The sequence below is a fragment of the Xiphophorus hellerii genome, chromosome 16, assembly GCF_003331165.1.
Source record: "Xiphophorus hellerii strain 12219 chromosome 16, Xiphophorus_hellerii-4.1, whole genome shotgun sequence".
Lineage (NCBI taxonomy): Eukaryota > Metazoa > Chordata > Actinopteri > Cyprinodontiformes > Poeciliidae > Xiphophorus > Xiphophorus hellerii.
Window position 1 is genome coordinate 15,148,716 of NC_045687.1, and position 15,546 is coordinate 15,164,261.

A 15,546-nucleotide genomic window follows, 5' to 3' on the forward strand; every position below is an offset into this window, starting at 1 on the left:
CCAGGCAATAGCTAAATAAAGGAAAGGTTAATGTTCTGTACTCATTTTAAATATGCATCAATCACTCCTCAACACTTTGTCTGCTCTCACAGGCAGGTTTAACCACTAGCTGAATCAGACATGGCTATCAAATTCAGACAGAACCTTCATGTTCAGATGTGGGCCAAGTATATGTCACTCTCTCTAGGGTTTCATAAAGAGTCATTCCTTGCAAACATGTCTATCATATAAAAATCTCTCTGAACACCTCAGAAAAAGGAGATAGTTGTACTTACTTTCATGGTGTACAGAAACAAGCACATATGGAACCTTGAGCAAAAAAAATAAATTTAACTATAGCCTATAATGGAAAACATGGCAACACACGTTAATTTGGCTTAATGCAATTTTGTCCGACATGTAAACAAACACAAATTACATTAACGTGAACTTACAAACCCAATGGCAAACAGCTTTGCTTCAGGTTATTGTTTGACCTGAGATTATGTGAGAAAGGACCATGTGTTCATATGAATACAGGCTATCAGCAGGATTATACTTGTTCCATTTTGTTATCTGTCCCTTCAAACCCCTCTGTGGATTAGATCTCTTCATTCTACATGAAAAGATTTTGTCTCCTTTGTGATTTCCCTCACAAAGAAGACAAAAGCTGAAAGTTGTAGTCCATGCATCCCTTTTTTTTTTTTTTTAATCCACATTATCAAAGATTACTTTTGAATAATACCTACCCAGAGGCAAGATTTTGCAAGCCTTGGACAGAAAATTAGCAACTGCTTGAAGTCCTTTTTGACCAAGCAGAGAGAAAATGGGAGCAGACAGGCTGTTACTGGAGGTGAACTACAAAGCATTTGAAACAACAGATGCAGAAGGATCATACGGTTATTAAAAGGGGAAAAAATTGCTTAATCATATATACCATCAAATTTACATGGTTAGCTTTTAACAGCAAGAGAACTTATTGTACACCTTCATGGAAATGGTTTGTTGTTTATTAGATTTTTGCCTGCCAGAATAAAAGCTACAGGAATTATCAGGAATTGTGATAAAAATGTTGATTTTGTGTCAGTTGAGCTATTTCTGTGATGAATTGGCAAATTTATCATAGTGTTAAAAACCCCAAAACTAGACCTCTTTCTTTAGTTTCTTTCTTTCTTTCTTTCTTTTTTGTTTTGCATAAGCATCCAAATTCTTATTTTAAAACTTATATTAGAAGAAGTCAAAATTACAATTTCCTCTACATTTTTAGTCTCATTTGACAAAAGCAAAAAGATCCAGTAACATGCGTGTTGATGTAGAACAGTAAAAGATTTTGCTTGTCATTACATGTAAGCAACTGGTTGGCTTGTAAATATTGTTTAATGCTTTGTTTGGAGTCTTGTTGACACCAGGATGCCACTTTTTGTTTTACCTCTCCATCATCCTCCATACTGCAGTTGCTGGCAGGATAAACGTGGTTCTTGGTCCAGCCTTGTTTGTCACAGCTCCAGCTAATTGAAGCTTGATAATTGTTGCTCTAGTTGAAGATATGAGCTAATTTAGGTAAGTGGGTGCTTGCTGAGTTATGGCATGTTCTCTTACCTGTCCCATTTTGAAGAGAGGCTAAAACAAATTGCACCATTGCTACCTTATATTTACACTCTTTGGAAACAAAAAAGTCACCGATTACCAACTGGACTTTCTAGAAACTAAATGAGCTGAAAAAAGGTTAATTAAAAGTTTCAAACGTGCTTTGGTTACAATTGTTATAGGAATTGTTGGGGATGCTAATGAACATTGCAACAGTGATTTTCCTAAAAATAATTATTTCTTACCATTTGACCCACGAAATAAATGTTTTCAAATTACAGATTGTATTTTTCTTTAAAAAATGTGTGTGATTAATTTAACTTAAAATATTTGCTTATTTTAATGTTTTTAAATCAATAATTGTGAACAATGCTGTAGATTGGTGAACTATGAGTATCAGATGACCTCACATGTCAGAATCTAATCTGCTTCCTCATGGATAATCTTTTTTATTAAGTAGAGGTATTTGCATAAAACAACCTATAAAAATGAATTAGCTTTCTTTGACATGCTAGATGGTAACATGTTAAATATTCTCACAGAGTAGCTGGATATTTTCAGGATAATTTGGTTGGTTTATGGGCCTGTCATAGTCGAATCTCATTTAAATGTGAGATTGAGATTTCCACCGGTGCATGGCCACCTTATCCACATCAATTTCAACATACACACTGAATAAATTCACACACACACACACGTCGTGGAGATGGGTGTAATTATGTATTCAGTGGATGCAAGATAGAGCCTGCTGAGAGATGTATAAATCAGTGTGTATCTTTGCATGGGGAACTGAGTACACAGTTTCAAGTAAGTACTTTTCCATAACCATGAACACAGGGGAGCCTCTCTCTGTCTCTTTCCCTTTGTTCAACTCAACAGTGGGATTATTTCAATCCTCCTCTTTTTTTTTTTCATGAATCCTCATTCTCCGTTGTCCGGCTTTATCCCTCCTCTCATACATCAGGCTCACGTCACAGCAGACAAGCTCCTGCTGTTTACTTCTAATTTCTCTCTGTGGATAAAAAATGGGTCCCTTTACCTTCCTGGGTCAGTCTTAATCAGATCTATGACAAGTGCATCAGACTCCGCGCTCATCCCTAAAAAAAGCCTCTTTATCTGTAGGTGGTTTGAATTTTGATGATTTGGCTTATTTTAAAATGTAACAGGTTTTGCTCATCAATTTTTCATCATCTTATTGATGTTCTCCCATCCTTCCTCTACGTCTATGGCCTTGTCCTTCATTTCTTTTCCCTCTCACTGTGCATGTCCCTACGCCCCAAGGATATAGCTGCTTTCTCATCCTCCATATCCTCACAGTTCACAGTTAGCCCTTTATGCTTCCATATGTCCCTGTTTCCTTTTTCCCCTCTACACTTTTTTCCACTTCAAAACTTGTTTTCCTAACACCCCAGTAGGCACTAAAATGTGTCTTGAGTAATCCAATCGCAAGCAAACAGCTCTGAACGTCGGTGTGAAAGTGCTCACTTTGATGCACAAGCAACAAATTCCTCAAACAGCCTTTAGAGGTGGCCAGGGACTACCAGGGGCCACAGAAGGACTGTGACATCCATCTAAGGAAGAAGGACTGAAAAAGTAGCCTCTTTTACAAAAAAGTTTTGCCATGAACATGCGATGATGTGCTCCTCTGCGAGTTGCCCCTCGCTGTTCATAAATAATAAATCACAAATCCCGATGATGCTGTCCTGCACACCAAACACGATCACTGGTTTTAAGATGTTTAAAAAAATATTCATACCATTACTCTGCTGCTTTTGATGAAATATAATAGAAAGTACATGAGTGTAGTTTGTATGGCTGCTTGAAGCATTGAATAATGTAACAAGCTCCTACCGACACCAGTTTGGCAGTCAGGTCACCCTCCACATTTTCATCACTGAATCTGGTGACATCCAGGCTATCTTCCGAAGCCTTCAAGTTTCACTGTTGGATTTCGAGACTTTCGGGTTATCATTCTGTGAGGTTTTTGTTTGCTCTGGCGATATATAGGTCACCTTTGTTACATATTTGAAACTTGCAAAGACGAGTCCCTCCCTGAGCCTCTGGCCATTCATGATTAACAAATTCTGCTTTCAAAACAGGGATGATTATGGTTGTCAAGACATACAGGGGTTTTCAACTTTTCCACTTCATACCTGCTAGAATTTTCCATTACTATGGTTTAATGTGGGCTATTTGATCCATAGAGTAAGGCAGCCAGGTCCCACCTTCATCTGATGCTTTGAAATACATGTCAGTAAGCCTGTGGAAAGTAATTAAACATTCTGCTCATTCACAGGAAAGACAAAATTGGCAACATATTGCTGGTCATGAAAACTACAGACTCTAGCTTCAGGAGCAGAGCAGTAAAAATGTACTAAGAACTTGAAAATTACTATTACATTTACCAGGCCCTTCTTGCTGCAAGGCAACAAACACCTGTGTCAAATAAAAATATATGATCCATTCTCCACTTAAACAGAAATGAATATATTTAAGTCCAAGGAGACTGCATATCTATGCTTCTAAACAGAATATGTTTGAAAGTTATCGCTGGACATTGCTCCTTTGAGCATCCTCTGCTGACCAGACACTGCAGGGTGAGTTTGTTTAATTGAGTGTATTAGGGACATATTTTTCCGTCTATCATACGCTACCAATATGTGTCACCATAACACATCTCACACTGAAATGCATCCACTGCTGTAAAAGACTGGTGTATAAGATGTATCAAATCCCTTAGTGGATCTTTCCTTCTATGTCAGACTGTGAACTGCCTAAGAGCAAGTGTGTATATATTTAAAAAAAGGAACCTGTATTTAGAACTCAAACTATTGGGGAGATAAAGAAGTGCAGTTCAAAGAAAAACACAGCAAAGTAATTAGCATAGCGTCAGGCTCTAACTCAGACAAAGTGATGTGTCTGGTCACATCCCCTCAACCTTTCTCTTATCTTGCCACCTTATATTTTGCTCTGTCCTTTCAGACAGTTTCTGTGTATGTGTGCCAGCACAAACATACACAGTCTTCCTTTCAACTCTCTCTCCCTATTTGTGAGTTTTAACCCATGTGGTCACAGTATATGAAACTATAACTTAGACAGGAATCAGGTTAAAGTCACTTCATTAGAATTAACTAAGACAAGTTGGAGTAATATTCTAGACTGTGCAATAGCGTCGAAGCGTCTGCTTCATTGTCTTTACTCCAAGGTCAGGATGAGACCAACAGAAAATGATGGGAAAGAATGCAAGATGCAATTGTAGAATACCTAAAATGAGGCTGAATTTTCAATGAAGATATTATACCCATAATAAAAGATGAGCATCAGAAATTCAGCTTTTAATAAATAAAGAAAGACATGTGCCACAGAAGACAAAAAAGCTTTTTCAGTCATCTATTAATTTGCAAAGCCCATCAAATATAATGAAAACACATATCATGAAACAGGCTTCTTTTGTTTCATGTTTCACAAGCAGACGATAGAATAAAAATGAGCTGCTCTTCATACTGTATGCATAAGGTGGTCATATTGAGATGCTTGTATGTCTTTGTGTGTTGCTTTTCTCTCTGTCTGCAGATGGCAAATAGATCTATTGATGTTGCACCAGCAGCCTGTGATGGGATGAATTATGTAACAGCCTCGCTGGGTTGTGAAGGCGACTGTGCAGGGAAGAAAAAGTATTTACGCTGCTGCCGTGACAACTGATAATATAACCTCTGTATTTACATATGCTGAACCCTGTAAATCCTCCATGTGCATGCATGGTGTGTGACTTGCAGCAGATCATTGATGCCTGATGTTTAATAGGACGTAGCAGCTGTTCAAAAGCTTAAAAAAAATAAACAATAACATCCTAACAATACCTTCCACACCTATTAGTTAACCTGGTAAAGATGTGTAAATCAGAGTCTTCTGATGAAAAAGAAGCCTGTTGAAACATTAGTCTTAACGTCTGTAGAATAAATCTGAAAAAAATGTTAGAAAAGGTTCCAGCCTTTTCTGCCATTTCAAAGATGAGAGACTATACATGTTTATCGGTTGTTTGCCAGTAAAGGACCCTTTCTACCATTACAAATGTTAAAATTAACTTAGCAATACTCAGAGATTTGAACTGGAGATTTGTGTTGTGGTTAATGCTAACACAGTACTAAGATTGAGAATTTCAGCAGCAAACACTCCTGCTTTGAACGACATTAATCAAAGAATGAATATGTCAGAAAGCTATTTATGGCAGAGGAGATGATATGTTGGTACGTTTTTCTTTCAAGAGCCCTGCGAACTTCTGTAGAGTGCCTTGCATGATCAAATGCTTGAACTATCTAGATATATTCAATAAAAATATGTTGGCTTCAATCAGGTAACTAGTAACTTATGGCCAGCACAGAAATGGTGCTGGACCATTTTCTCTGGACAATCTAGAGAAATTGTTCAAAAAGGAAAAGACTAATAACTCTTTCGGTATGCTCTGATCTTGTCGAATGTTACAGAAGACTATTGGCTGTCCTACTCTCAAAAGAGGCTTACATGAGTATGAAGACTATGGATGGCAATAAGTGAGAAACAAGCGATTTTCTACAAAATAGTTATTTCTTAACATGGGAATAATCCCATTATTCTGCACTGACTAAATCTACTAGAATTAAAATCAGGATTTTTCTAAAATCTTCTGAGAGATATTACAATTGTAATGTACTGTAGTAATTCATTTTAAAGGGGGAGAATTATGTGTTTTCCAGGCACAGAGTCCCATTTTACACTTCAATAAAGTAACTTTGTTACCTTCAGTTCTGAAGACCCTCTGAAACACCTAAAAGGAAATGTGACTTCGAATCATTGCTGTGCCTGACACCTTGAAATTGGCCTTTGTCTCTTTAAAAAAAACCCTACCCTTTCCAGATACTCTTCTGTCAGGATATCATCACCACAATGCCTCTTCATGTCATCAGTAGATGCTGTTTTTAGCAGGGCTGTACTTTGTTGTGCAGAGGATTAGTATTACAATATCATATTTGGAAAATGAGCTGAAAATCAGCATGATAAGCTCAGCAGACACACACTTCTACCAGGTTTTTGCTCATTATTGTTGCTGCTATTCTGGTGGAGCTGTGTGGTGGAGGAGTGCTGTTAAAGCTATTAACACATCTCTACAAACTATTAACACAGCTACTTATGAAAGCTTTCATACTTTCATAAGTATGAAAAAAACTAATGTAAGAAGTATGATTTTAGAAAGACATGTCTTACTTTGTATGTTCAGTCTGCAGACTGAGTCCTAGCAGACATGATTGGATCTTCTCCTAGTCAAGCTTAAGAGGGGATTTACCTACTAAGGTTTACACTAAGTGACACTAACCGACTCAAAAGATTCAGCCTCTTTCAAGCTGGATTGTTTTGCAATTTTTCTGCCCGTATTTGTCTCTTTCCGCCATGTTGGCACGATATTTGAAAGGCCACACTGATGCAGCCTTCTGCCACTTTTGTTTGGTCGGTGTGCAGCAAAGGTGAGCCACGCCAACATAATGAATGGGACTGGCATTGTGGAGCAGCCTCTGTGTGAAAAGAGCTTGTGTTGCTGTGCATGTGGAATTGTCTAATGGCACTTTACCAGATTTCTCTTTTGGTTAATGTTTATTTCACTACCCTGACAATGATTTTTTTTTTATTCAGTCAGTTTGCCTTTAGCTTAGTTCTACGAAAATCTTAAAACATCTCCTCTTGTTGTTGTTTTTTTTTCTTTAATTATTGGATTCTTGTTAGATCTTTAATTTGCTTTATGCACTGGTGCACAAGGAAAAATAAAAATCCATAAAATCCAAATCTTAGACTCAGTTTTCCCCCACCGACTCCCTCTCTGTATCTCTCCGTCTCGCCCACCACCCGATTTGCTCTTCAAAGGGGAAGCAAAACGTCTGCCTATTACAAGGAGCCCAGGGCACTCTGCTGAGTTGTGTTAAGTAATAACAAGCAGTGACGTCAAAGGTTTTCCATCCGAGCTAGAAAGAGGGAGGGCTGAAGAAAAAAAAACAGAAAGGGAGGAGGTGAAACAGACATGGAAGAGATGCAGCTTGTGAGAAATCTTTAGTTTTTTTGTGCTAATTTGTGTTTTTTTGTACACATGTAAGACACATAAACATAATAATGAATAATAATTTGTTCACTAGGATTAAAAAGATGTTTGAGCATCGCATGTGCTTTTCATCTGAAGGACTAATTGTTCTCATTCTGAACGTGTAATATAATGCTCACACATCTAGTTGCTTTTATATCATGATACTGCAGTAAACATAATAGCATCTGCTTATCATCTGCTGGCAGTAAGAGATCAAGTTTAATACGTAGATCTAGGTTAAGATATTGCACTAAGTGCCTCTTGTGCAACAATGTTGTTTGTTTAAAGATGACCTTCATTTAACAGAGACATGGTGAAGAAATATTTGAGTATTATTCCTTTATGAAAGAGCTTGATTAGGATCTATTTTTGTCGGTTACTTAACCAGCCACACATTTATTAAGTAGATCAGCTTGTTTCAGCTAAGGGTTGCTTTCACAGTGCCTTGCATAAAAATGGGCACCACATAAATATTTTCAAATTTTGTCACATCATAACTACAAAGCTCATTGGATTTCTTTGGGATTTCATTTGATGGACAAGACGAAGTTAAACATGATTGTGAAATGGAAGGACAAATGTTTTTCAATTCTTGTGAACAACTATTTTCAATTCTTGCCACAGATTCTCACTTGAATTTCATTATGAACTTTGAATGGGCCTTTCACACACAAACAGGCTTCAATCTGAACCACTGCACTGGAGCTATGACTGTATGTTTAGGGTAATTGTCATGTTGGAGGGTGAACTCATGGTCCAGTCTCAAGTCTTTTGCCCCATTTAACATATTCTGATCCATGACTGAACTGAGTCCAGTGTCATCCATTTTTTTCCATCAACACAAAACTCCAGCCTGTTCCTGCTGATGAATAGGGTCAGGATCCTGCTACCATAAGTGATGGAGTGTGTTCAGAATGGTGTGCAGTGGTGGTTTCCCACACAGTGTTTTGCATGTTGGTTAAAGAGTTACATTTTGGTCTCTCTGATCAGAGCACTTACTTCCCTTTTTGCCATGTTCCCTGATCGCCAATGGCAAACAGCAAAAGGCTTTAAGACTTCATTTAAGCAATAGCTTTTCTCTTGCCAATCTAATACTGAGGCCAGACTTGTGGATTGCCAGACCAATAGTTGTCCTGTTATTACATTATCCAACCTGAGTTGCACACCTCTGAAGCTTCAGCAGACATGGTACAGGTACAATACAGCTATCTTAGCATGCTTTTTAATGCCTCATGACTTCACTGTGTCAGATTGTGGCTGTTTGTCATCCCTTATGAACACAGTACATAATAGACACATGATGTGTTCTCTACTTAAAGAGCTCCTACTGTTCAATGTAAAAATCTCCATCCACAGAAGGCCTTTATACTACTGACCCTAAACAACAACCGACTTAGATTTCACAGAAAATGCTGCAACAAAACAACCCAATAGGCTTTGCAGAACTGTATTAAAACAAAGTTGCTTTTTGCATTTGAGTCATCCCTCCACTGTGATGTATATACCGCATTGTAAATCTGAATACACAGGGCACTGTTCAATTTTCTCCCCTCATTTCTATCTACAGAGTTCCCATCTATGCTCTGTGTTTGAGTCTGCTGGGAGCTTTCCATAGGGAGCCTATTTGTGTGCATTTACATTTGTGTGCTCACAACAAAGCACATGACTCCTTGGCAAACTTAAGTGCTCAAAGAATGTCTGAAAGTCCACTCTGCCTGTACAAACCAGCTTCTGTTTTCAATATAATCACAGCTGTTGTGTAAGCAAAACTTAGGCTAGCAATAGTTTTAGAGAAAATAGGTTATTAAAGGGAGACTTCTGAATTTTTGAAGTGAGGTTCTATAAAAGTGTTGTAAGCAGTTAATATGCATCTGCAGATGGTAATTCTATTGGCATCTTCATGCAAAATAAATCAATATAAGTTGATCCCAGATGTTGAAGCTATAAGGTAGTCCAATGACCAAAGTGTACTTCTACCATCTTAAAACAATTCCAGTCCTAAAAAATGTCAACGCAGTTTTTACTAATGCTATTTTAAGAACCTTTAAATGCCACATCACATTTGGACCATAATTCACATAAAAAACTATATTTATGTACAATGGGAAGTGGAGGTATGAGGTTGTGTGCCACCAATGAGTATTAATTGAGAATGTAACCTGCTAATCATATCCAGTCAGATTAACCATCAAATAGAAACGTAAAGCGGGATTAAAAGCAGAAATACTATATTTAAGTGAATAATAATCACATTTATCTTTTAGACTGGCTTAGTTTACTAGCCCTGTTGCCAAGCAGCAAGGAGATCCTGGGTTAAATCCAGCCCTTGAGTCTCTCTGCATGGAGTTTGAATGTTTTTCCTGTCCAATGGTAAGATCATAAATGTTCACAACCTTTCAGTAGAACATTATTCTGTCCTAAATGAAGAAGCTAGTCTGATAGAAGACAAGGCCAGTAATCTTCCTTTAATCTTAGTCTACTGCTATCTTACAACAAGTAACATCTGAAAAACACCAGACCTGTTTATACAAACACCACTTAGTGAACCTTTAAGCCATTCTTATGTTTACATTTCAACATTATGTACAAAGAACCATATTGTAATTTACACAGGTAATACAGGTTGTTGGCCGTGTACCACAAATGTTCTCTCCCCTTTGTGAGAGAAGCTGAGAATAGAAGATAAAGTGTCTCTGGTCTGAATAACTGTTGCATATAAAAGTAAAGTAGTGAAAAAATTACATTTTATAGCTTTAAGAAATTGCTATTATGGATTACACTGCTTCACTTTTGTATCCTGGCCTTTTATGTTCCGGTCTTAGTACTTCTTTGCACCAGAATATCATCATCAAACTACCTTCATTTTCCAGGTACATAATAAATGAGCTATTTATAAATAACATCTTGATGCAAAGATGACAACTATTTCAGTGTTCATTAAAGAGCATGTGTGCAAACTGCTATGAAATCTTTAAAACTGGGGTTGTTTTATAGTAGATGTCCAGTTTGCTTTCAGGCTCTCATGGATTTGTTATGGCTCTTCTGAGACTAACTAACATAGATTTAAGCCAAATGAAATCACTGTAAGAGTTATCTACTAAAGAATAGGCTAACCATAAACCGAACCTCACTAAAATATAAACTATACCTTTAAATATGACTTTCCTCCATTGGTAACTGTAATATTGTATTCTACAAAATACATCTGTATTGTTTGGTCTGTCTTCATTCCTGTAACTATAATTGAAGTCACCACTGCACCTGCCAGCCTCTCAGTCGGTTCATTTGTCATTAACAAACAACCGATTGCTCTTTAAAAACTGGGCAACAGGCTGCAGTTCAGCGGAGCGATGACGTGCGCAGCCTACATCAGCACCTTGGATACGGGCACACCATTCACTGTGGGGCTCCTGCCCCGTTTTGGACCAATCAGCGCTTGTGTTTTCAAGCTTGTACTCAGCACCACCCACACTGCTGTATTGTTCCGCTGTAGGGAATCTCCTCTCAGGCAACGCACGTAGCCCGTATCTATTATAGCTCCTGCTGTTCGTCAAGGCAAGTTGCAGCAATGTAGTATGTGGAAAATAGATTTTTGAAGAGATGAGTTTTGCTAGCAGAAGCAAACAAATGACGTATTGTAAGGTTTGGGTGTATGAACTGAACGGATATTGGAAGCATACTCTCACTAATAAATCTAATGAAGGATAGACCAGCCCATATGTTCCTAGAAACAATGCAAACATGTACATCTGTATTTGTTTTACTAAAGGTATTTCTTTCAAACACTAACAAGATGTTATTTTAAACAGCACTTTTTTTCTCTTATCATAAATTACTTTTGCCTTTTGCTGTCAGCACAGTCCTAGGTTATCTCTGACGCAAACCCTCATCACAGGCGTTCCTCCCATTTCTCAGAATCATATGCTAAAGACTGACAACACCCTTCAGCCAATGAGAGCACGATCTCGTCAATGCTCGCGGGGCGGGACTTGCCTGTACGACCAATCACCTCCTTAGATATTGTTTTGACCTCTGAAACCGCATCACCGCCTTGTCTCGTGTCCGCGGCGGAGGAAGTCTATAAATACAGGAAACGCAGAGACAGAAGGGGACGAAGTTGCGAAACTCCCGAGTAGGAGGGAGCTACTCTGCAAAGCCTGCTGAATAAAGAAAGGAGTTAAAAAAAAGCAAAATAACCTTAAAAACTGAAACCTTAAACGCCAATTCTCAAAAAAAAAAAAAAAATCACCACGTACTGGAATACTTTTTTGTAATGCTAATATATTCTATGTGAAGAAAGTATTTATACTTTTGTTTTCTATTTGCACTAACCAACGGTACTTCAGAACTACTGAGCATTTTTATATTTTACGAAAACGTAAGTATTCTTTTTACATATGTTCATGTAAGCGTATAGGTTTCTATTTTTTGCATGTATTATAGACCTGTTCATACTTTGCAAGCTGGCAGTCGGTCGACGAATTTATTGGGAGGGGTGAGATAAAAATGTTCAGAATGCCTTATTTTATCTCAGTGGAATAAATGACAGTATATCCATGCAAATAGTGGACATTATACGCGCCTCGATTTGCTGTTGTTCCTCGATTATTTTGTGATATTTTTGTGAATAGCTGTTGAACTTCATAACACTGAATATTATCTAATAAGACGCATTGATTAGATGAGTATAATCCGATTATTTGTTTGAGTGTACATTTCTTTCTCACAAGAGGCACGAAAGAATGAATTTCTAAGTATTTGATCATTCTCAACAAGTTCTCGCCTCTTGCACGTCACAGTGCAAGGCGATTATTTTAACACCCCCGTGTCTCACTGAATATTTAGCAAATAGCCGTTTAATCTGCAAAGGATTTCCTCTTCTCTCTGTAAAAAATTGCCAAACATGGGTGTAAACGCGGTGTTGTTAAGTCCTTATTTCGACACAGTTTATCAGTGGGACTAATCGGACAGAAACAAACGCCGTGACAGGGTCATTTAAGCTTTGAAATCCAATCCCCCGACCATTTCCTCACAAACTTATCCACCATTATCAGTTATTGCCAGTGCATTTAATCGGTTAGGTTTGGTGTTAATTAAACGCAGAATCTCCCGCAGTACTTTTCCTTTTCTCCTGCCTTATGGAGGCAGTCCAGTGCTGTGTTATGTAAGAGGATTCCCTGTTCTAGTGCAAGGTTAATATGCCCAGTGCCTACTTTTTTTTTTTTTACATCTATGTGGATGTAGGTGCAGGATCTACATGAATCATACTATCCAGGCTTATTTTACAGTTGCACATTTTTTTCCCCTTTATTTGCAGGACATTTTTGTTACATTTGTCTGCGCTTACTACAGTAAAAACGATGCAATCATTTATAATAAACCATCCAAACCAATTAAGTTCATTTTTAACTTATTCAACCTAAATAGCATTACATTTATTCATGATTCCTTTCTTTTTTTTTCTGCCTTATAATTGTTTCAGGAAAATCGATCACACCCTGTGGAAGGACACCACTATTACAAAACCAGCACTTTTGATTTTTGCCTCCCCTACCTGGAGCACGTCTGTGTTGCCGAACACGGATAAACGAAGCCGAGCCGGTGGACGCGTTCAAGGTCACAGCCAGCTAATCTCCACGCACCTGGCACACTTCAGCAGTTCGCTATGCAGCTTGAAATCCAAGTAGCTCTCAACTTCATCATCTCGTACTTGTACAACAAGCTGCCAAGGAGACGGGTCAACATCTTTGGCGAGGAGCTGGAGCGGCAGCTGAAGCAGAAGTATGAAGGACACTGGTACCCGGACAAGCCATACAAGGGCTCAGGATTCAGATGCATCCACGTGGGCGAAAAGGTGGACCCCGTGGTCGAGAAGGCAGCGAAAGAGAGCGGGCTGGAAATCGAAGACGTCCGCAACAATCTGCCCCAGGACCTCAGTGTGTGGATTGACCCCTATGAGGTGTCCTACCAGATCGGTGAGAAGGGGCCTGTCAAGGTGTTGTACGTCGATGACAGCAATGAAAGTGTAGCTGGGAATGGAGGGGTTGACTTGGACAAGGAGATCAAAAACAGTTTCAACCCAGACGCACAGGTCTTTATGCCCATCAGCGAGCCTTTGAACGGGACCTCTCCAGGCTCCAGCTCTCCCTCTCCACCCTTTGGCCACTCGGCGGCGGTCAGTCCCACCTTCATGCCCCGGTCCACACAGCCTTTAACCTTCACAACAGCCACCTTCGCAGCTACTAAGTTCGGCTCCACTAAAATGAAGAGCAGTGGACGCAACGGCAACAACGGCAGCGGTGCTGGGAACAAAGTGGCACGTACCTCTCCCACCAACTTGGGCCTGAATGTGAACAGTCTCCTGAAACAGAAAGCCATCTCCACCTCCATGCACTCACTGTATGGGCTGGGACTTGGTGTGCAGCAGCAGCAGCAGCACCAGAAACCCTCCGCCCTGTCTCCCAATGCCAAGGAGTTTGTGTTCCCCAGTCTGCAGGGTCAAGGCAGCCAGAGTGCTCTGTTCCCCGCAGACAGCCCGCTGCAGTACAGCAATGCCTTCGATGTGTTTGCGGCCTACGGTGGCCTTAACGACAAGTCCCTCATGGATGGCTTGAGTTTCAGCTTAGGCAACATGCAGTATTCTAACCAGCAATTCCAGCCAGTCATGGCCAACTAGTACACATAAAGGTACTACTTAAGCTACTACTTCATACGGAAACGACCAGAGATAATGTGATGGGGAAAACAAACACAAATGCACATTTCAACAAAAAAAAAGAAAAAGAAAAGTTTAAACATAAACAGAATGTTAAATATAAAAGAAAAAAAAAAAAGACTTGTAAGCTGTAAAATCCGAGTTTCAAGTCTAAGAGCATGAGCCCGAGGGTGAATTACTTTATCCCCTTGAGTTATACTTGTTTCTTTTTTGTTTGTTTTTTTATTTCTTAATGAAGCTTGTAGTACAAGTTGTCTAAGCTTGGTTACCCAAACTTTAAAATGCATTATTGTTATTTCTTTTGCCAACCAAGCACAAAATATTTTTTTATGTAACTGTTTTAAGATAAAAAAAAGAAAAAAAACACCACCATAAGTCATGGCCTCTTTCAGTATTTAAATATAACTGGACATTGCCAGTTTTTCAAGAAATTGGCATCAATAAGTGGGAATTCCTGGTCTTTTTCTAATTGTATAATTTAATTTAGTACAGAGTTTGTAAAATATCAGAGTATCTATTGTTTCTACAACATGGTATTGCATTTATATCTTTTTACTACTCCAGTGATCTGTGATGGCTGCAGCAACTTTATGTTTCCTTTTTTTATTGAAATTATAAAATGAATCCATCTTTAAAAAAAATAAATAAATAAATAAACATTGACTATCCTGAAGATTGTGTACAGACTATTCCGTAGTGGTGGGATTTAAGAATATTTGCTTTTTTGACAAAAATATAAGAGTTGTATTTTCTGTTAAGAGTTTAAAGATTTTTGCTATATTATGGACAAAATGTAATCGTATATTAATTTTGTACCTACATTGTGCAATACTTGATAAAGCAAACGGTATAACAAAGTATTCGGAGTCAGTGTCTTACATGTTAAGAGGGACTGATAGTTTATTAAGTTTGTATTAAAAAGCTTGAAAATAAGAAACGTGTTCACTCTGGTGTTTGCAGTTGTGCAAAGTGAGGCAGCTATGAAGGGGTTTTTACAAACATGGGGGCAAAATGACTCTTTCTTGAAGGCGAATCAAGTTTTTTCTTGCCACAGCCGCTCTTTCTTAATTAAGAAAAATATGAACCGCTGAAGCTCATCGTTAATTTGCTTCAGGTAATTACCCTAAAATATAAAGAATGCCTCGAAGGCAGAAATTGC

The 15,546-nt window shown here is 38.4% G+C and overlaps 1 protein-coding gene across 1 annotated transcript; it reads left to right on the plus strand.

Annotated features, from left to right (window-relative positions):
• Positions 1–11,770: 11,770 nt before the first annotated feature.
• LOC116735515 (protein Tob1-like) lies at positions 11,771–15,320 on the plus strand. Its single transcript, XM_032587458.1, has 2 exons — positions 11,771–12,050; positions 13,155–15,320. The coding sequence occupies exon 2, from the start codon at positions 13,338–13,340 to the stop codon at positions 14,346–14,348; it is 1,011 nt and encodes a 336-aa protein (XP_032443349.1). The 5' UTR covers positions 11,771–12,050; positions 13,155–13,337; the 3' UTR covers positions 14,349–15,320.
• The last annotated feature ends 226 nt before the right edge of the window (positions 15,321–15,546 follow it).